This window comes from Ostrinia nubilalis, chromosome 1, assembly GCF_963855985.1.
Source record: "Ostrinia nubilalis chromosome 1, ilOstNubi1.1, whole genome shotgun sequence".
NCBI classification, from domain to species: Eukaryota; Metazoa; Arthropoda; class Insecta; order Lepidoptera; family Crambidae; genus Ostrinia; species Ostrinia nubilalis.
In genome coordinates, this window is record NC_087088.1 from 19,267,222 (window position 1) to 19,288,621 (window position 21,400).

The 21,400-nt window shown below is 35.5% G+C and overlaps 2 protein-coding genes across 4 annotated transcripts; both read left to right on the forward strand.

Moving 5' to 3' along the window:
* Positions 1–1,283: 1,283 nt before the first annotated feature.
* Positions 1,284–8,873, forward strand: LOC135074606 (C-type mannose receptor 2-like). 2 transcript variants are annotated; one of them, XM_063968956.1, is made up of 6 exons: positions 1,284–1,383; positions 1,691–1,807; positions 6,414–6,545; positions 6,656–6,853; positions 7,512–7,769; positions 7,976–8,873. In XM_063968956.1, exons 1-6 carry the CDS (start codon positions 1,329–1,331, stop codon positions 8,182–8,184), a joined length of 969 nt encoding a protein of 322 aa, XP_063825026.1. In that variant the 5' UTR covers positions 1,284–1,328; the 3' UTR covers positions 8,185–8,873. The 2 variants fall into 2 exon arrangements, with proteins under 2 accessions (XP_063825026.1, XP_063825036.1); XM_063968966.1 differs by having other exon boundaries at positions 6,668–6,853.
* A 5,823-nt stretch (positions 8,874–14,696) lies between these two features.
* On the forward strand, positions 14,697–20,590 carry LOC135074543 (C-type mannose receptor 2-like). 2 transcript variants are annotated; one of them, XM_063968869.1, is made up of 6 exons: positions 14,697–14,805; positions 15,040–15,156; positions 18,596–18,733; positions 18,827–19,021; positions 19,223–19,474; positions 20,077–20,590. In XM_063968869.1, exons 1-6 carry the CDS (start codon positions 14,748–14,750, stop codon positions 20,301–20,303), a joined length of 987 nt encoding a protein of 328 aa, XP_063824939.1. In that variant the 5' UTR covers positions 14,697–14,747; the 3' UTR covers positions 20,304–20,590. The 2 variants fall into 2 exon arrangements, with proteins under 2 accessions (XP_063824939.1, XP_063824947.1); XM_063968877.1 differs by having other exon boundaries at positions 14,705–14,805; positions 15,046–15,156.
* Positions 20,591–21,400: the final 810 nt, after the last annotated feature.

A 21,400-nucleotide genomic window follows, 5' to 3' on the forward strand; every position in this document is an offset into this window, starting at 1 on the left:
TCATTTTACTGATTGAAATGTTGATAGTCTTCTGAACGTTTCTTACTTTTTTCAAATTAAAATTAAAATATTTATTTGCACAATTTTGGTTAAAACAATGGTCCTAAAACTAGTATATGAATATTATGAGGGCCATTTGCTGTTTTTAGTCAGCGTAATATATTTAAATCATTTCTACATGATTTAATTAATAATACACGTCACACGCATGCAAGCGTATTGTACAAGTGACGACGCGACCGCTACAGACCTTTGCTACGCACATTTGGCTACGATAGGCTACGACTGCTACAGTAATGGCTACGGTTGGATCTCTTTCCGTGTCTACGGCTACGACCACACACTGCTACGAATCGTAGTCCGTGGTCGTAGTACCATAAAAAAATCAAAAATTCAAACATTTATTTGCATTATTTTCCGTAAACAAACGGTCTTAAAACTAGTATGAATAGAGCGCCAAAATGTGCTATTAATTAGTCGGCGTACAAATATATATAAATAATTAACTTATACATAGTATCTACTCGGTCTAATTTAATAGCTGGTATTCAGTAAGGGGTGAAATTTAGAGAAAATATCCTAGGAATATAGTATTACCTTTTGATACTTAACAAAATGATTGAAGTTTCAATGAGTCTCTTACTACTTCAAATCTTTGGTATTTTCTTAATTTTCTTAGTCTTGAAGAATATTGGATAATTTTGGTAAACATTCATTATTCAAATTCAAGAATTTTAATCTCGTGGTTCGAATTCATACGATGAAAGTCTCAAAGATAAACGTAATAAGATAAAGTGAACGACGAATTTGGTCAAGTTTGGTACTCAAAGTAAGTAAAAAAAAGTTCAAACAACCTTTGAAACGAGATTGGACAAAGGACCAGTTTTAACTCATACATACATAAAATTAGAATACCATACCTCACGGTTGATATAAAAATATTCTTGAATCTTTAATTTTTCCAGTTGAAGTAACGATAACGCATTTTTGTATGTTATTTTTTTTGTTATGTCACAAACGATGCTTGCTTAAGTGAAGCAGCAAATCGAACGCACAGCGTTGAATCGAGCTCTGATTCCTACTACTTTAAACTGTTATTATCTTTAATGCTATTATGATTTAAATAAGAAATCAATACACAAGCAACGTCAACAACAATATTCAAAAATACCCAACCGTTAGTAGGTACTCGCAACTGGTGATTAAAATTAATTAATAATTAATTCCCAGTAGTACTTGATAACATTATGAACCCAAAGTGATAGACCTTCTTTAGCATTTATTCAATTAGTATAGACAGTCAGTCCTATTTGAACCAAGGAGTGATCATGTGTGGGAATTATTATTATTTAGTTTTATATTTAGTCTACATTTCTATTGCAAGTAAGTTTTTTCATGTAAAATTTAAAAAAAAATCATAGTAAAATATCTTACGAATGTTAATCATAATCCCCAAAAGGTGACATTAAAATTCCTGATATCCAGTTGTACCCGGAAATCCCCCATGTATGTTCAGCGATTTTGTGTAGTTTTCGAGCTACGATTTTTTTTCTAAATAAAAATTTACATGGGGTATTTCCGGGTACATCCGGGTCATCCTGTATATTACGAATATTAATAATAATAATCACGATGAAATCCCGGTCTCGGTGCGCAACTGTTTTTGAAATCAAACTTTTGTTTTTGAAAGGGACAAATGGCATATTCCGTTACGACTACTCGTACAGTAAAGAGGCAGGGGGATGGCTGAAGCTGCACCAGGCACCAGTGACGTTTACAGAGGCATTCCTTCGCTGCGACCTAGAAGGTTAAATACGACACATAATATTATGTACAGTAATAATTATTTAAGTTCTTTTATTTAGTACAAACTAGCTGACCCGGCGAACTTTGTTCCACCTTAATGGCAATAAAAAGTATCCTATGTCCTTCTCCTGGTTCTAAACTACCTCCCTGACAATTTTCAGCTAAATCGGTTCAGCCGTTCTTGAGTTATAAGTGGAGTAACTAACACGACTTTCTTTTATATATACAGTGTGTCCGGGCATGTAGTGATCAAACTTTAAGGGCGTAATCTATGGACAATTTTATCGATGAAAATACTTTAAATTTGGGGCTTGACCCATTTATCGCAAAATTACAAGGATTTAAGTTTTTAATTTTTAGTTTTCACCTCTTCGTTCAAAAACAAGTGAAAGCGTGGGTAACTTAACATTAATAAGCAAATATTTTATATCATGTGATAGCCAATAAGAATATCTATTAGTAGAAGTGGCAAACAGACACAAGTTTCATACATTTTTAGGGAGTAAGAATGGATTTCATTAGAAAAAAACATAACAATTTTAACTTCTTTTTCAGTTATTTTCCAACACAAGAAAAACCGGATCGTTAAGGTATGTTTTATTTGAATTTTATTATTAGTATTTGAGCTATTCTACAAAACGAATGTAAATTTATTAGTCTACGTCTATTAGTTTCGACGTAATTGTTGAACAAAGATACCCCTTCCCAGCCAGTTCCATAGCGCTGCTAACATGCGAAAATGCACTGCCTGAAAGAATCACACAACCTATTCCGACGCGCTATGGAACCGGCTGGGAAGGGGTATCTTTGTTCAACAATTACGTCGAAACTAATAGACGTAGACTAATAAATGTACATTTGTTTTGTAGAATAGCTCAAATACTAATAATACAATGCAAAAAAAACATACTTTAACGACCTGGTTTTTCTTGTGTCGGAAAATAACTGAAAAAGAAGTGAAAAAAGTCATGTATTTTTCTAATTAAATAAATTCTTACTCCCATAAAATTTATGAAACTTGTATGTGTTTTCTACTTCTACTAAAAGATAATTTTATTGGCTATCGCATGATATAAAATATTTGCTTATTAATGTCAAGCTACCCACGCTTTCACTTGTTTTTGAAGGAAGAGGTGAAAACTATAAATTAAAACCTTAAATCCTTGTAATTTTGCGATAAATGGGTCAAGCCCCAAATTTGAAGTATTTTTATCGATAAAATTGTCCCTAGATTTCGCCCTTAAAGTTTGATCACTACATGCCCGGACACATTGTATACAGTGTGTCCGGGCATGTAGTGATCAAACTTTAAAGGCGTAATCTATGAACAATTTTATCGATGAAAATACTTCAAATTTGGGGCATGACCCATTTCTCGAAAAATTACATCGATTTAAGTTTTTAATTTTTAGTTTACACCTTTTCTTTAAAAAACAAGTGAAAGCGTGGGTAGCTTAACATTAATAGGAAAATATTTTATATCATGCGATAGCCAATAAAATTATCTATTAGTAGAAGAAGAAAACAGACACAAATTTCATACATTTTATGGGAGTAAGAATGGATTGAATTAGAAAAATACATTACTTTTTTCACTTCTTTTTCAGTTATTTTCCAACACAAGAAAAACCAGGTCGTTAAGGTATGTTTTATTTGCATTGTATTATTAGTATTTGAGCTATTCTACAAAACGAATGTAAATTTATTAGTCTACGTCTATTAGTTTCGACGTAATTGTTGAACAAAGATACCCCTTCCCAGCGGTTTCCATAGCGCACGCGACATGCGAAAATGCACTGCCTGAAAGAATCACACAACCTATTCCGATTACTATGGAAACCGCTGGGAAGGGGTATCTTTGTTCAACAATTACGTCGAAACTAATAGACGTAGACTAATAAATTTACATTCGTTTTGTAGAATAGCTCAAATACTAAAAATACAATGTAAATAAAACATAACTTAACGACCTGGTTTTTCTTGTGTTGGAAAATAACTGAAAAAGAAGTGAAAAAAGTAATGTATTTTTCTAATTAAATCCATTCTTACTCCCATAAAATGTATGAAATTTGTGTCTGTTTTCTTCTTCTACTAATAGATAATTTTATTGGCTATCGCATGATATAAAATATTTGCATATTAATGTTAAGCTACCCACGCTTTCATTTGTTTTTTAAAGAAGAGGTGTAAACTAAAAATTAAAAACTTAAATCGATGTAATTTTTCGAGAAATGGGTCAGGCTCCAAATTTGAAGTATTTTCATCGATAAAATTGTCCATAGATTACGCCCTTAAAGTTTGATCACTACATGCCCGGACACACTGTATATACAGGGTGTTTCTTGTAAGGTGTCAAGCCGAAGGCAGGTGATAGGTGAGGACTAGACCTATCGATTTCACCCCCATGTATGTTCTACGATTTTTCATAGTTTAGAAGTTATCGTTAATTTTGTGATTTTTTCAAATTGTATGACCCAGTAGGCTTTAAATTTTTTAATCTTTTTTTTTGGGTCGACTTTTCTCAGATTTCCTTTTTTTGACAGATTCCCTATTAATTGCAGATTTTTGAAAAAAATAATCAACTTCCTATCTTTGATGCAAGATACAAAACTTTTGCTAGAAACATAAAAAATATGCTTTTAGCGGAACATTCTAAAATTTTCAACTTAAAAGTTAAAAAAAAAAAGAAATTCCATAGGTCCAAAGTAATTTTAAAAACTGCGCAGTTTTCTGAACTTTCATAATAACACAAAAAAACATGTACTTAATAGGCCATTATTTTCTGTAATCGCTCCACTAAAGTGGTAAGTCGGAGATTCCGTTACATGTTTTTGACTTTCTTAGGACTAACTAATGTTTGCAATTCTCTATGTTTACGTTACGCAGAACACATTTAAAGACAATAACTGAACAGAACATTTTTTTATCCACAACGAGGAATCTCTTGCCCTTCATCTGACCTGATGGAAACTGATGGATGATCAGCGAGCTTCACTCGGAATCCTAAACCACAGAGGAATTGGCTGTCCTAAATAGGTGGCCTTACCACTAGACCACAGTGGTGGTTGTTACTTTACGATTAAATTCGATATACCTACATATTAGTGTGAGAGAAAGGGAAAGAGTTTGTGTGTGTGTGTGTGTGTGTGTGTGTGTGTGTGTGTGTGTGTGTGTGTGTGTGTGTTTGTGTGTGTGTGTTTGTGTGTGTGTGTGAGTTTGTGTGTGTGTGTGTGTGTGTTGTGTGTGTGTGTGTGTGTGTGTGTGTGTGTGTGTGTGTGTGTGTGTGTGTGTGTGTGTGTGTGTGTGTGTGTGTGTGTGTGAGAGAGAGAGAGAGAGAGAGAGAGAGAGAGAGCAAAAATGGGTGTAATTATTTAATTTAAAGTAAATATTCAAAATGTCCGCCGTTGACCTGAATGCACATTCGACAACGACGCAAAAAACCTTCTTCTTCATTTTAATTTGGTTTTGTGCTTCAGTCAGCTTTGTCCGCAGTTCATCAATATTTTCATATTCCCTATGGTATTTTTTTGATACCAGATGAAGGGAAAGAGCTTCCTCGTTGTGGATAAAAAATGTTCTTTTCAGATATTGTCTCTGAATGTATTCTAAATAACGTAAACTTAAGGGATTGCAAACATTACTTAGTCCTAAGAAAGTCAAAAACATGTAACGGAATCTCCGACTTACCACTTTAGTGGAGCGATTACAGAAAATAATGGCCTATTAAGTACATGTTTTTTTGTGTTATTATGAAAGTTCAGAAAACTGCGCAGTTTTTAAAATTATTTTGGACCTATGGAATTTCTTTTTTTTTTAAACTTTTAAGTTGAAAATTTTAGAATGTTCCGCTAAAAGCATATTTTTTATGTTTCTAGCAAAAATTTTGTATTTTGCATCAAAGATAGGAAGTTGATTATTTTTTTTCAAAAATCTGCAATTAATAGGGAATCTGTCAAAAAAAAGAAATCTGAGAAAAGTCGACCCAAAAAAAAGATAAAAAAATTTAAAGCCTACTAGGTCATACAATTTGAAAAAATCACAAAATTAACGATAACTTCTAAACTATGAAAAATCGTAAAACATACATGGGGGTGAAATCGATAGGTCTAGTCCACACCTATCACCTGCCTTCGGCTTGACACCTTACAAGAAACACCCTGTATACTAGCTGACCCGGCGAACTTTGTTCCGCCTTAATGGCAATAAATAAGCAGACTTTTTTTAATTTCGAACGGGATAAAAAGTATCCTATGTCCTTCTCCTGGCTCTAAACTACCTCCCTGACAATTTTCAGCTAAATCGGTTCAGCCGTTCTTGAGTTATAAGTGGAGTAACTAACACGACTTTCTTTTATATATACATATAGATAAGATATAAGATTGATCAATTTGACGAAAAACTTTCTTGCGTTTAGGTTAAAAACAAAGCTTAACCTAAATTGCAAATTCTATTAACACTTTTATTTAATTCAATGCATTCGATTCTTCTCGCCACTGGTCCACTTTGATTGTTCATGTTCACTACAGATATTAATTAGAATATATTAAAAAATGGGCAATACTGAGTCATAATCCTATCTATGATTAATGTTGAAGACTAATCTACAGGTGCAGTTCTGGCATCGCCGCTGAATGCAAATCTCCAAACAGCTATAGCAAGGCTGACGGCGGGAGTTAGCTGTGCTATCTTTACGGGAATCCATGCCACAATTTCCAAAGGGGACTTCACGTCTATCGAAGGTATTTTTGAACTGGATTTAAAAAGCCATTCCATATCATTTACAGAGGTGGAAGTGCTATCTCTTTGTTATGTTTTATACTTTTTAGAACCTGATAATTATTATAATCAGGTATCCCGTTAGCAAAGATCCCCGTGCAATGGGCCATGGACGAACCTGACAACTTCCAGAACCAGGAAGACTGCACGATCATGCTGCACAACGGGACGCTGGCTGACGCGCGGTGTAATGACACGTACCCTTACGTGTGCTACAAGAAGAAAACCAATAACCCCGTGATGAATACAAACTGCGGGACTATCGACCCTGGTAATTAACTGCATTTACAGACAAATAAAACAACACGATAAGCTACCATAACTGAAACATCTACATAATATACAGCACGATAATATTATATTATGATAACATTGATCGATTTTATTGGAGATTTTCTATAATGGCCACTTTAGTAATATAGAATCATTTAATTTTTATTTTCAAGCCTGTGATAGCTACTCAAGAACTTTTCTGCCTCAGCGGCCATCAGCTCTACAAGCTATGTGCCCCGCCTACTGGCATTTGATTTTAGTAATTTTGCGGCCTATGTCGGTCATTTTGATCTTCTCATTTTTGAGTCGATCATGCAAGGAAACTCCGAGCATAGCACGCTCCATTGCCTTTTGGGTGACCTTGATCCTTCTTATAAGGCCAATAGTAAGCGACCCGTCTCCACTCTCCAGTACCCACTGAAAGACGTGACAATTAATTCGGACGTGAAAAGAAGGCCTAATTATGTTGCTGTCGCGCTCGCACACTCACTGCGGGCGCCCATCGCACAGTCGCGACAGCAATATAATTACGCGCGAGCGATAAGGATGGGTAGCTTGGGGTCATTGGACAAAATTCTACGTGCTCACGGACCAGGCTTTAGTGTAGGTGAAGACATTTCAATATCTCAATAATCTTTTATCTGTTCCGATTGTAGCTTATACATTTGAACAAAGCACTGGTAGCTGCTACAAGTTCCACCGCCTGGGGAGGAGCTGGAGGCGCGCGCAGATGACCTGCCTCGCGGAGGGCGGGTACCTGGCCATCCCCAACAGCGACCAGGAAGCCACAATCCTCAAAAACCTCATTGCCCAAAATCCAGCCAACACTATAATCGTAACGTCGAACTTTAGGGACGTTGTCTCAATTGGATTTCTTGATTGGGATCAAAAGGGCACTTGGTACACAGTTAATGGTAAGTTGTGATATGGTGATTTCTTATCTTAAACGGAAGAAAGTTTCGTTATAAAGACAACTTGGTGACAGATGAAAGTAAAACTTGTTAAGTTTTACTATAGATACTGAAGAGTTTCTTCAGCGTGTGGTTCGCATGAGTGTAGTTTTTTGGTTACCTGGATTTACTTGTACTTCATTGGGTATAGCTGATTATGATACTTCCAGGTCAGAGTATTCAATCGGCAGGGTACGCGAGCTGGGCGAACGGCCAGCCTGACAACACCAAGTCAATCGACAACGGCTCCTACTGCGGCGCCATGTTCCGCAGCGGCCTGCTCGACGACGTCTGGTGCGAGTCTGTCCCGTTCGCTTTCATATGCGAGAAGGCCCCCGACAGTCTCGTGCCCGATGAGGAAGAATATGAAAAACAATAAAACATATCGACCGCCTGGCGTAGTTTTTTATGAACCCTACTACAACGCCAGCCAAGATTGCTTCAATAACCTCTATACTTAGGTACTTGGGGGACAAGGGTTTTCGTATATTCCTAAGTAGGTAGGTACACAGTTACGTAGTAACAGTTGCACTAAATTATAGCCCGACCAGGAACATAAAAACCCTCGCCATGTTGCGGAAAACTAATGGAACTAATTTCTTTTAATGGCAACAGTAACTGAAAACTTCATTGACATGTCACCTTGCATGTCAGTCTATTGCTGTCAAAGTGTAAACAAACTTTATTTTAAATGTGCGCAATTGATTTTGTGAATTAAATTGCTAAAATCTTTTTATAGTCGTGAAAGAAAAGTGGTTTACAATGTGTTAAAGTATTTGTCGAGAGAAATACTAAGGGTTCGGACAATATTTTTATTGAATAATGTTTCCGACAAAGGTTGTCAAATTGACTGACATGTTTATCGCATAGTACAGTCCACTATGAAAATTAGTGTGGTTTGTTTCAACTACCTATTTTAAAATTTTTTGTCACTTTCTAATTGTCGAATTTTATGGAATTGGGAAAGAAGTACCGAGTTTGAAGCGTTCATGAGCAAACATTGCAGTTGAATATTCAAGTTCTGAATTTGATTATCGATGAATAATAAAATAAATCCTACTAGCTCGATTGATGGTTTCATTTAATTTATTTAAACCAGGTTACCTATAATAATATTTTTTCGTTAATTTGTAAAAATATCAAATTAGCCCGTAATCCTGAATCCTGATACATAAAGTTAGCCTATTAATTTAACACAGGTACGACTGTACTCAGTGTTGCACTATCAAATGCAATTGACGCGCCTCTATGCCATGGTTTTTATGTTCCTGGTCAGGCTATATGTATATTGCTATATATTATTATTGCTATTTTATCTTTTATAAGAGTTTTAGCTTATTATATTTGATTCAAAACCTAACACAATCTAGACTTGAAAACACTACTAAAAAGTAGGTATCAACATTAGAAAAATAATTATTAAATATTATTATTTTACCTTTTATCTACTTTACTAGTCACCCATTAGTTCGAACTCTGTTTAGTTTGGCGATACGTTGATGGTGTTTATTTAGCAAGTGACCAACTGAACAGTGAATCATCAGAAACCCCACAATCAAGTGAGGGTAATTGAAATATAACCCGTGAACGGATTAAACTTTTTCCATTTCACAGAGCAGCCACTTTGAGTTTGACTTTGCACAATGAGAGCTCTCCCCCTTCCCACTACTAGCTTTGTCTTGACCGAGTCTTGGACAATTTTCCCGACTGTCATTTACAATTCTACAGTTGGAGCAGTTTTCAATGGGATCTAAAAGTGTAGTTACCTATGATTCACAATAAATGATTTTGTATTTGTGTTTGTAGTTATTGTTACTGAACTCAGTCAAATTAAAAATAATTGTTATTTATAGACTTTAGTTATTACTTTGATCATAAAAACATGGAAACAGTTGAAAAATTCGAAGTCAATTTTATAATACGAGTAAATACGTAATGATGTGGGTCCTTCACAATTTCATAAATAATGTGTTTCATTATAAACCTTGAGCTTTAGGTGGGAATGAACCCACAACATTCCGCTTGTCGGACTGTTCTTACTTTTAAGTTTGAGCCTTAGTTTGTGATATTCATACTATGTATACTCAGCAGAGCAGAGCAACGAGTGATTTTTTAACCGACTTCAAAAAAGGAGGAGGTTATAATATGTTCGACTGTATGTATTTTTTTTTCTATGTATGTTCACTGATTACTCCTTCAATTGTGGACCGATTTTCAAAATTCTTTTTTTGTTCGATAGGGTACACTTCTGAGGTGGTCCCATTGTCACCAAGTCCGGATCTGATGATGGGATCCTAGGGAAATCGAGGGCAACCCTCAAATTTTATAGGCACGTATATCGTTTTTTAAACTTTTTCTTAAGTTATTCAAGTATTTGCTCCTGGAAATCATCATCTCATATTGATGAGCTGATGATAGAAGGTAAAACTCCTTAATGCTTAGGAGTTGGAGGATAATTATTTAAATATTATAAGTACAAATAGACCAACAGTTGTATTCTTTCATGTTTTTAAGGTGGGCTGACTGTTTAAGGTCTTTTTAGGGGGTGCGTGACTGTTTATATAAGTTTATATGATATAAATTCATTTCAATAACGTTCATATTGTATAATAAACGTATGTTATAATAACACTTGATATATTTTTTTAAGATATAATGTTTACTTCATATAATGAATCATTTCTAATAATGTCATTTCAGATACCAATCATAACGCATAAAGACATTTGATATAAACCTTACTTAATCTAAGACTCACTTGATGTAATTTTGTTTAATATAAATAATATTTCATATAACCATTACATAAAATAAATATTATTTGTTATAACGACTATTTGGTATACTTACTCTTTAATTGATATAATTTCTGATATACATATAGGGGAGAGTTCGGTATATTGTACCGCCGGGTAAATTGTACCACCCTCATATTTCGTAAAGTATTTATTGAATGTCTGTAATTGCAACACTCAGCGATACACAACTAAATTCAATTAATATCGGCCATGTGGTTTTTGCCGTGACAACAAACACGTGTGTTTTATTTTGAAAAGTATTTTTTCATTGTTTTCAAGTAACTTTTGAAAATGCATGTTTAGTTTGTAATTTTGTTAAAATTAATCATAGGGTGTTTCTAATATATTATTTAGAAGCGTAAATTAGTGTGGATTACAATTATTTGAAACATTTTTCGGTATTTATAAGCTATATTTTTTACAGATTTTTTAAAAGCACTATCACCTAGTCGGCTAAATTGTACCACATCAAGTTGTATGGAACTTTACCAAAGGATTTTGAATTTTTTTTTAGTAAATCTTATTTTGAAGTTATAATAGCGTAGTTATGTTTGACTAACAATAAATGAAAGCAAAATACTGGCAAAGTAGATTAGGTACAAGTGTGCGTTACGATAATTGGAATTACAAAACTTGTACTCAAAATCGTGATAACGTGTAAAACAATATCGATTGTCTACGTTATTAACTACTGTTCCTTTTCGTTTCCTAATTTGTTAAGAATGTATCGTATAATATTTTGCCATAGTTTTTTTATAGGCTTGAAATTTATTGAAATCCAATTTAGTAACCCTGTGGTACAAATTATCGAACCGGTTGGCTAAATTGGACCGAAGCTTTGAGCTCGTATTTTGTTGATTTGTGCTAAATATACAACAATCATGTTAATTAATACTTATGAAATAGTAAGTTGAATAATTTATCTTTTATTATATACCATGGACATTAGCAAAAACAAAAGAAAACTATGTGTAAAATGGGATTGAAAAAAACTGGTCCAAATTAGCGGACTCTCCCTTATCTACACATAACTTTTAGTAGGTATGTTCTTCTTTAGGTTGACTTATAAATGACTTTAGTGACAAAAACGAATCGCCGTAAAACCGACTCCACGTAGTCTTGTCTGCCCTACCCCTAGAGTGTAATTTAGAAGCGCGTAGGCACGGAGGGGCGAGGCGGCCCGCGGGCTGAGGAGCAGGTCTTCGGCTTGCTGGCCGGCTTCGCCGGCCAGCCTCAGCCGCGGTGTCGAGCGAAAGCCATCTGCGACGATTAGCACGCGAGGGACCGCCAGAGCCCCGCAGTGCCGGAGCCGTGACAGAAGTCTCAAGTTTTTAGTCAAATTTGCATGCTGCATGCCTGCATGCCTGCTTGCTTGCTTGCTTGCTTGCTTGCCTGCTTGCTTGCCTGCTTGCTTGCTTGCCTGCCTGCTTGCTTGCTAGCTTGCCTGCTTGCTTGCCTGCATGTTAGCTTGCTTGCTCGCTTGCTTGCTTGCTTGCTCGTTTGCTAGCTTGCTTGTTTGCTTGCTTGCTTGTTGCATGCAATGCTTATTATAACAATTGAACTTTAATTGTAAAATAGGTACCTACTTGTTATATGATTTAAGTTTTATAGGAAAAGAATTTTATCTCATTTGATTGTTCGACATTTTATTTTTATATGATTTGAATGTTATTTGTTTTAAATAGTATACATTGTAAGTTTTATAGAAAATATTCATTATATCAAACCATTTTATATCAGTTGTTAGTTATTTGTCTTAAAATTATTCATTTTAAAATTATATTATTCGTTTATTATAGTGAATAATTATTATATTAAATGATTTTATATAATTTGATGTTATATCCTCTAAGTATTATATGATATGTAGTTATATCATACATTACACACCCCTTTTTAGGTTTCCTATATGGTAACCTATTTTTTGTAGGGAATATTATTTTACACTAGACATGAAGAATATGGTCTCAATGTACTGCCTACCTTAAGTGGTAACATCAAGGTAATAATTAGTTAACTAAAAAGCAAGAAATAAGTATTTTATAAAAAAAAAAAACCGACTCCAAAAAACCTACACTAAAAAAGCAGAAAAATAATTACTAATTACCTACTTATTTATTAAGACGAATTAATCTTTATGTAGGTATACCATGATTGATACTTTTGGAGTCGGTGCAGGCAAACTGTTTTTTACATGTTTCATAATCTTGGCACCGACTCCAGAAGTATCAATCATGGTATACCTACATAAAGATTAATTCGTCCTAATAAATAAGTAGGTACCTAATTAGTAATTATTTTTCTACTTTTTAGTGTAGGTTTTGATCCCAGACAAACTACACTTCTGGACACATCTACTGGCCCACCTTGTATTTTCATTTTCATTTTCATTTGGTCCCAGCTAAAATTTTATATTAGGTCGAGCAAAAAGTTTTGATTCAGATTTGAACCTGGTACATCCACAATTTCATTCAATAGTCTTTTTTTTTAATTTCGAACACAGAGTAATAAAGAAACAAAAGACAATTTGGAGCCTGTTTGTTGATATCAAACAATCGAATACTAAGAAAACTTGGTTTTATTGGTTTACTTGGATTTAATTCTTGAAAAAGTGATTGATATCTTTGGTTTTGCAACAAACATTACTGATTCTTATCATTAAGGTGAGGTTTTATCAATAAATAATCTATGGATACTTCACCAGAAGTCGCCGCCCAAGCTGTGGCACTTATTCAGGCCGGACACAGCCAAAGAAACGTGAGTGCTCAACTTAATTTAAGTCGATCTGCGGTCCGAAATGTTTATCGGAGGTACCTAGAGACTGGTGGCTTTGTTCGTCGCCAAGGAAGGCCACGATCTCGGGTCACAACTGAAAGGCAGGATCGATTCATCGTGACGACCAGCTTGAGAAATCGTCACCTTACCTCCATTGAGATACAAAACCAACTTCGCGACTTCCACGGAGTATCTGTGAGCGCTCGAACTGTTCAGAGAAGGTTAAAAGAACGCGATATGGTACCACACAAGCCAGCTAATGGGCCCAAACTAACGCGAGCCCACCGAACAGCGCGCCTTCATTTCGCACGCAGTCATTTAAATTGGACACAGCAAGATTGGAGCCGTGTACTCTTTTCTGATGAGTCTAAAATTGTGTTTGGCAATGATGGAAGGAAGAAGGTCTACCTACGTAAGGGAGAGCGTTTCGCACAATGCTGCTTTGAAGAGAGGGTTGCTTATGGAGGTGGCTCATGGACTGTCTGGGGCGGTATATCCGCGAGCCTCAAAACTCAACTTGAGGTTGTTACAGGACCACGGCTGCCAACTTTAAATGCTGAAAGGTAATGTACCTTTCAGTTTCAATGTACCGTGAGTGCTTAGAACCTCACGTGATACCATACGCGGACTATGTGGGCCCAAATTTCCTTTTTATGCATGATAATGCAAGAGCCCATGCGGCCGGCATCGTCAAGGAATATCTTCGGAATGTGAACATCACAGGAAGCCCAGACATGAACCCCATTGAGCACATGTGGGACGAGCTAAAAAGACGTGTTAGCGCTCGTCAGCAAGTTGCCCAGACGATACAGGAGTTGAAAACTGCCATAGAAGAGGAATGGGAGATGATCCCTCAAAATTTCATAGAGCGGTTGATAAACTTTATGCCTAATCGTATGAGAGCTGTGGTAGATGCCCATGGAGGCAACACGCGTTATCAAATGAAACCTTTATTTGATAAAACATGTTTTTTATTCAAAAATCAATTGCCTATAACAAAGCGCATATCCGACTTGTTAGGCGTAGCTCCATGTCGTATGGTATTCTGAATTCAAATTTAAAACAATACGATCGAAAAAGATGGTAAAATGTATCAGGTTTAAAACTGCATCAACAGTTTTTGTTCAATCTAGCAATCATATTTCGGTAGGGGCCATCGAAACCTAAACTCTAAGGTGGGCCAATAGATGTGTCCAGAAGTGTATTAAATACGTCATTAAAATGATTAGATTAAATTATTTTTGCAACGCCAATACTGCTAAAGTTGCCAGTACTTGATAACATTTTGAACTCAAAACTGATAGCGCGGTTACTTTTTAACTGTTGTCCTATGTATGATTAATTAGTATCGGTCAGTCGTATATAAATCATGTGTGGACATTTAAATTGTGTATATTATATATTTTTACTGTACATTGCTTCAGCATGTAAGTTAAAAAAACTTAAATCAACGGAAATAACTCTAAGGCTGAGTTGCACCATCTTATTTTAACATTGACAAACGTCAGAAATCTGTCAAACTCCATACAAAACACCGGTCATTGTTATAATTACAGTTAAAATAAAGTGGTGGAACTCAGCCTAAATGTCATTGCTAAGTTATTTTACATAATCGTACAACTAACAAATATCCTAAGACACTTCTGACCTTGTGTTTGAAGGGACAGATGGCGGATTCCGTTTTGACTACTACTACGTGAAGGAGGTAGAAGGATGGCTGAAGCCTCATTTGATGCCGGCGACATTCAAAGACGCATTCCTACGCTGTAACCTAGAAGGTATGAACTCCCGATCATGTGGAAACCTCATATAATTTTGTATGGTCAAGTAATAATAATAAATAAATAATAAATAAATTCTTTATTGAATATCTTATTTGACAGTTTAAACTCTAGGCTAATCTTATGCTACAAAAGGTAAAGTTATACATGTGCCTGAACTAGGAATTTTTTTTCCTGTATCTCAGGCGAAATAAAGGCTTAACGATACTTTATTTAACTATCATTAGCAAAATACATATTATACATAAACAATCAACAAATTATATTAATTATCAATACAAATTATGTTTATACTAAAAATTAAAATCTATAGGTACACATTAAGTAAAATCTAAGAATTAAAATCATTTATTATGGTTACATTGTGCTACTTAATATTGCTTACTTAGCGTTTTCTATTACATACGGCATGCACGGCTGAACCATTTAAGAACCTAGTAAGGGACACTTTTGCAGATTTTCGTTTTTTGTCATAAATCACCTTAGAATTAAGGTCTCCACAGGATGTGAAGACAGAAATCGCTCTATTACACTTAACACCGGAGAAACGCGTTGCTAAAAACCTAGTAAGTCCAATTCAAATCTGCAAAAACCATTATCAAAACCTAGCAAGTTACAATGACCATTTAAAACCTAGTAAGTGCATGGACTTACTAGGTTTCAAAATGGTCAATGTGACTTACTAGAGGTAAAATGCTACTGTAATTTAAAGGGGAATTATAAAACGAGCGACTAAAAAATAACGTTGCGACTGATGATGGCATACTGTTTTAATACCTTGAGCGGTATGAATTTGAGTAAGCGAAAAATTTACCAAACTAACGACGAATATTGATCAATAATAAAATCCAGAACGAGCTTACAAAATGTGGGTTTTGATTATTACATTTCAGACATAAAAATACTATCCGGGCGACTAAATTACTAAGTGAGCGACTAGAAATACAGAGAGGGCAACTTTAATATGAAGATACATTAGATTTTTCTAATTGAGGTTTTATTGAACGAACTACAAAAAAGTTAATTGTAAGCAAAGTTTTGTGAGCTGCTTTATTAATGATTATTGGTTACTGATATTATATTTGAGGTCTCATGTTTTTTATTTTGATACGCTTTATTAATGAAAACTACAGATTGTTACAGCGCGCGAATTCGAATGGGGGCGGGGCGACTGTCCCGAATTTTTAACAAAATATGTATGCAAACACGTTTTGAGTCTAGCAATTCGGCTCAAACTAACAACACCGCCACTGGAAGCAAACCAAGAGCAAAACTGATACCTATTGGACAAAAAAGAAAACGAGGTCGGCCCGCTAAGTCCAAGCCAGCACTTATCTTACAGTGACGATGAGTAAGTAGAGCTCCTCAATCCTCATAGGTACCAATCAATGAACCTTATTAATAAGATTACTTTTTTTTGGGTTGACAGAAGCGACTTATTTTATTTTGTTTTTTTTTTGTTGATTCGATTTAAGAAAATACAAATTTATTTCATTTTTCGTAATACATTGTTTCATTTGATTACCTACCCTTAAATTTTAATGATTTATTTTTTTCGCTACTAGAATAGTGTTCCGTCAAATATTTATTTCATAAGATCATTTTTTATTTAAATGTGGGCTCATAATACGCTGCTCATAATAGTATTTTTCAAAGTAGTTTTTGCATTCGAAACACTTCATTAAAGTTAAAAATACCGCTCAGTATAAAAAAAGCATTTGCCAAATATTGAAAAAAATGCAGGACCTAACGTTGACACTCAATGAAATATTAGGTCGCTCAAATATTATGAAGCTTCTCATTTTGTATTTTAAGGAACTCAATATTTTTTTGTAAGTTGCTGTTCTTTTGATTTTTCGTCACTCGCACTCAGTCGCTCACTTAGTAATTCTTTAGCCCACATTAATTATTTTTGACACTTACAACATAAATTTACAGTCACTCGTTTAAATACTACCCTAATTTAAATATTATTTCGAGTTCTGTTGGCTGACACTCGGTAACCATATCAAAATCTGGGGACTACATAAGTACTGATTCATATTCGATTTTGATTTTGATTTTTACGAGGCACTTTTGTCAAAAAAATAATTTTTAGTGTTAGTAAAGAGCATAAAACTTGCAATTTTTAACTAAATATATTCTTTTATTCCATAAAGTATACTTTAGTAACTAATCTTTAATATAAACATCGGAAGTTATCCAAATCTTTAAGCATCTCAGCAGGGCAAATGAAAATGCGTTTTTTCGCTCTCCTGTAAAATTTGCTCCGCTGCACTTACTAGGTTAAAATAATAATTTACGAGTGCAATGATTTCGGTTTTAAGGTTAGTAGAACAGTTCTGTGATAGGTAATTTTGCAGTTAGTTACTAATATTATAAATGGAACAAAATTGGATACACTATCTAAGTCAGAAATTAACCTAACTATCTAATAATAAATAATAAGTATAACACAAATAACTCGCAAGTAGCCCTTAAGCGCCTTCATAGTCTATGGAGTTAATGTATCTTGTTTCTGCAAGTTTTTTAGCAGGGCATTCAGCGTCACCTGTCTTGTGATTGCTGGGCTTTTTAAAGTGTAAGCAGGTCGCACATTTTGATGGCTCTTCCTTTTTCGTGCAGTCCTTCAGCGCGTGACCCACTTCTCCGCAGTGGCCGCAAGTGATGGTGGCCTCCCGACACGTCTTTGCAGCATGTCCATACTGCTGACACTTGAAGCACCTTGTCACCAGAGTGAAATCTCTTACAGGGCACGAGGACCAATTCACAAAAACTCGGTCATTTGTTATTAAGGTCTTTCGTATTTGAGCTGAGACTTCTATGACATAATTGCAGGTTTCAGCATCTTTCTTACCTGATTTATGACTTAGGTTAACAGATGACATAAATGCTTCAAATGATGTATTTGGTAGTTTCTCGGCTAAGTTTTGTTGGTAAATGCATTTAAAAACCTCAGTTTCTTGCATAGAAGCAGGAACTCCGAGTACAATCATCCTGGGTTTCCGTTTATTTGTCTCGTCTATAGTAAGGCCAGAGGTTTTTAATTGCGCCGATTGCTTCAGCTTTTCAATGTCATCTTTTGAGTCGGTGCTGATGATGACGCCGCCATTTCTAGTCTTCCGCAGACCTCTCACGTGCAATTTCATTTCATCAGGCTTGATAATTTTCTGCACTAGGTTCTTGGATATATTAAGTATATGGATTACTGTAATATATTTTATGGATACACGTTACTATTTACGCCTTCTCTGGTGTCTGATCGTAATTAAATTCAAAGTATTAATTGCAAAAACTTCATATGATTGACTTTGGATAGGTGTTTACGAGTATTTTTTTATGAAAATAAAATGCATTAGAGGAAATAAAAGACGCACATAATTTATAAAGATAAAGTGATTTTGATTTTATAAGCCTCTATTATTGTGATCTCCAGGTGCAGTTTTGGCATCGCCGCTGGATAGAAATCTCCACAAAGCCATGGAAGGGATACAAGCGGCGTCAGGAGTGGCTTGCGGCATCTTCACGGGAATCCACGCCACATTTTCCAAAGGGGACTTCACATCTATCGAAGGTATGTATAATGGATAGTTATGTTTTTTAAAGAGCGACCTGGCTCTATTAGGTATTAAATATTCGTCTAATATTTAAAACGAAATCATTTTAGGGGTCCCGTTGGAAAAGATCCCACTGGAGTGGGCCTTGGACGAACCTGACAACTTCAAGAACCAGGAAGACTGCATTATCATGCTGCCCAACGGGACGGTGGCGGACGTGCGATGTGACGAGACGTTCCCTTACGTGTGCTACAGGAAGAAAGTCAACAGCCCCGTGATCACAGCTTGTGGCACTGTTGATCCTGGTAGGAAAATTATTACTTGACAATTAAATAACAAATTTTTTTTTGCATTATCATCATTTCAATGCATTATTTTTTAGTTCAAACCTGTTATAGCTAATTTATGTTAGGAACAAATTTGTTTCTCATGTTTCTATGAAATCAGCCTTGAAGGCAACTTTATTTTCAACTGTTTGAATCTGGTCTAAACATTTTTGTCCACAGAGTACAAACTAGAGAATAGCACTGGTAGCTGCTACAAGTTCCACGGTACCGGGAGGACCTGGAGGAACGCGCAGAGGACCTGCCTCGCCCAGGGGGGATATCTCGCCATCCCCAACAGTGCACATGAAGCGACGGTTCTGAAAAACATCTTCGCTGGACATCCAGCTAACACTATAAAGTCCGAGTTTAAGGAAGTAGTTGCACTAGGTTTTTTGGATTGGGATCAAAAGCGCACTTGGTACACAGTGCATGGTAAGATTGCTGATGGCGATGCTTGGCGCAAAATTACTTTTTATCTTAAGAAAATATTCTCATGTTGCGCTAAAAATATCATGATTAGTTTTTACTTAGGATAAATAAAAAAATAACTATTATACAGGATGGCCAGGGAGTTGACGTTCAAAGCTAAAATTTAGATTCCTTACATCAAGGTGTATCTAAATCACCCCCATGTATGTTTGATTTTGCTTAGTTTAGGAGACAGAGTTAATTTTGTGATGTATCTTAAACTATCACCTATGGTTGGTTTTTAATTTTTTTCTCACTCTGGCGAGCACTTGTAGTTTTATTTTACTTACTTAAGCTAGAGAAGCTTCCAGAGTGAGAAAGAAATAAAAAACCAACCATAGGTGATAGTTAAAGATAAATCACAAAATTGACTTTATCTCCTAAAGTAAGCAAAATCGTAGAACATACATGGGGGTGATTTACATACACCTTAATGTAAGGAATCTAAATTTTAGCTTTGAACGACAACTCCCTGGCCACCCTGTATGTAGAATTCATAAAATAATGAAATGGTATAATATGTTAAGCCTAGTTTAAAATTGATTTTGTTGTAATGATTATTTCAGGCCAGACTATTGAAGAGGCGGGTTACGCGAGCTGGGCAGGCGGGCAGCCCGACAACAGCCGCGCGCACGACAACGGCTCCTACTGCGGCGCCATGTTCCGCAGCGGCCTGCTCGACGACATCTGGTGCGAGTCCGTCCCTTTCGCTTTCATATGCGAGAAGGCCCCCGACAGTCTAGTGGCTGACGATGAGAAGCAATTTTCTCTTGGCACAATCGGAACAAAGTAAATGGTACCCATATGTTACAAAAAATAATACTGAAAAAAAGAATTTGGCTAATGCCTACACTAATGAGTGACTTGCGAACTGGAGGTTACTACTAATTAGGTAGGTACTATGATTATATGGAACAAAATGAACTATTTTGTAGTGAGCTAAACCTGGTTTGGCTAACGTTAACACTCAGTTCGCAAGTCACTCATTTGTATAAGTTGTAACGAAACATTTTTTTTTCAGTGTGGTATTAAGAATTTGTAAGACGTAAGCGTGTTTCAGAATAAAAGTGTGCCGTGTAAGCCGTGTTTTTATTATACGAATACGATTGAATTATTTAATGAACTACCCAAAATTTTGTGTTAAATTCGTGTTTTGGATAGAATTTTTGTACAATAAATTGCACATTATTCAAAACGCTTTAAATGTTTCAAGCACTACTTATATCAATTTACTTTGTATAACATGGCTCAAGTTATTATAATAACCAACACCGTCAAACAATATTACATCGATAGGATTTTTTTAACGTACTTATTCATCGTAGCGTTCTAGGTTATGTTCATACAATACATTCTTGCAATATAAAACAATAAAAATGGAACTCATTATTTTATAGAAAGTGTAAATTGCCCAACTAGAGTAACAAAGCACGGTGACTCGCATCAATTCGCTTTATTTTGAGTGCAAACACTGGCAGGCTGATTGGGGCGATCCGTGACTGTTTGCTCTTTCCTCTATTGCATTAGGTGACAGTATCGTTTATTTTTTGTTGAGGACAATTTTGTCTATTTGGATATGTAATAAACATTCATTACTTATTAAAAGATATTAATAATCATAATTTATATACCAAACACCTCATTTAAATTTTCCCATCGCTTTAGTTCCTTACGTGTGGATCTTACTAAGGCCCAGTTTTTTTTATTCGTAGTTAAAATAACTAATTACTCTACTACTCATCATCATCATGATTTCAGCCATAAGACGTCCACTGCTGAACATAGGCCTCCCCTAATGCTTTCCATGTTGATCGATTGGTGGCGGCCTGCTTCCCTGCTACCTTTACGATGTCGTCGGTCCATCTTGTAGGTGGACGTCCCACTCTGCGT

Coding starts and splice junctions, on each gene's coding strand:
- LOC135074543 (XM_063968869.1), top strand. CDS start 14,748: ATGTGTGGACATTTAAATTGTGTATATTATATATTTTTACTGTACATT. Junction 14,806..15,039: donor ACTGTACATTGCTTCAGCAT/GTAAGTTAAAAA, acceptor TTGTGTTTGAAG/GGACAGATGGCGGATTCCGT. Junction 19,475..20,076: donor CACTTGGTACACAGTGCATG/GTAAGATTGCTG, acceptor TGATTATTTCAG/GCCAGACTATTGAAGAGGCG.
- LOC135074606 (XM_063968956.1), top strand. CDS start 1,329: ATGTGTGGGAATTATTATTATTTAGTTTTATATTTAGTCTACATTTCT. Junction 1,384..1,690: donor AGTCTACATTTCTATTGCAA/GTAAGTTTTTTC, acceptor TGTTTTTGAAAG/GGACAAATGGCATATTCCGT. Junction 6,854..7,511: donor CTGCGGGACTATCGACCCTG/GTAATTAACTGC, acceptor TTCCGATTGTAG/CTTATACATTTGAACAAAGC.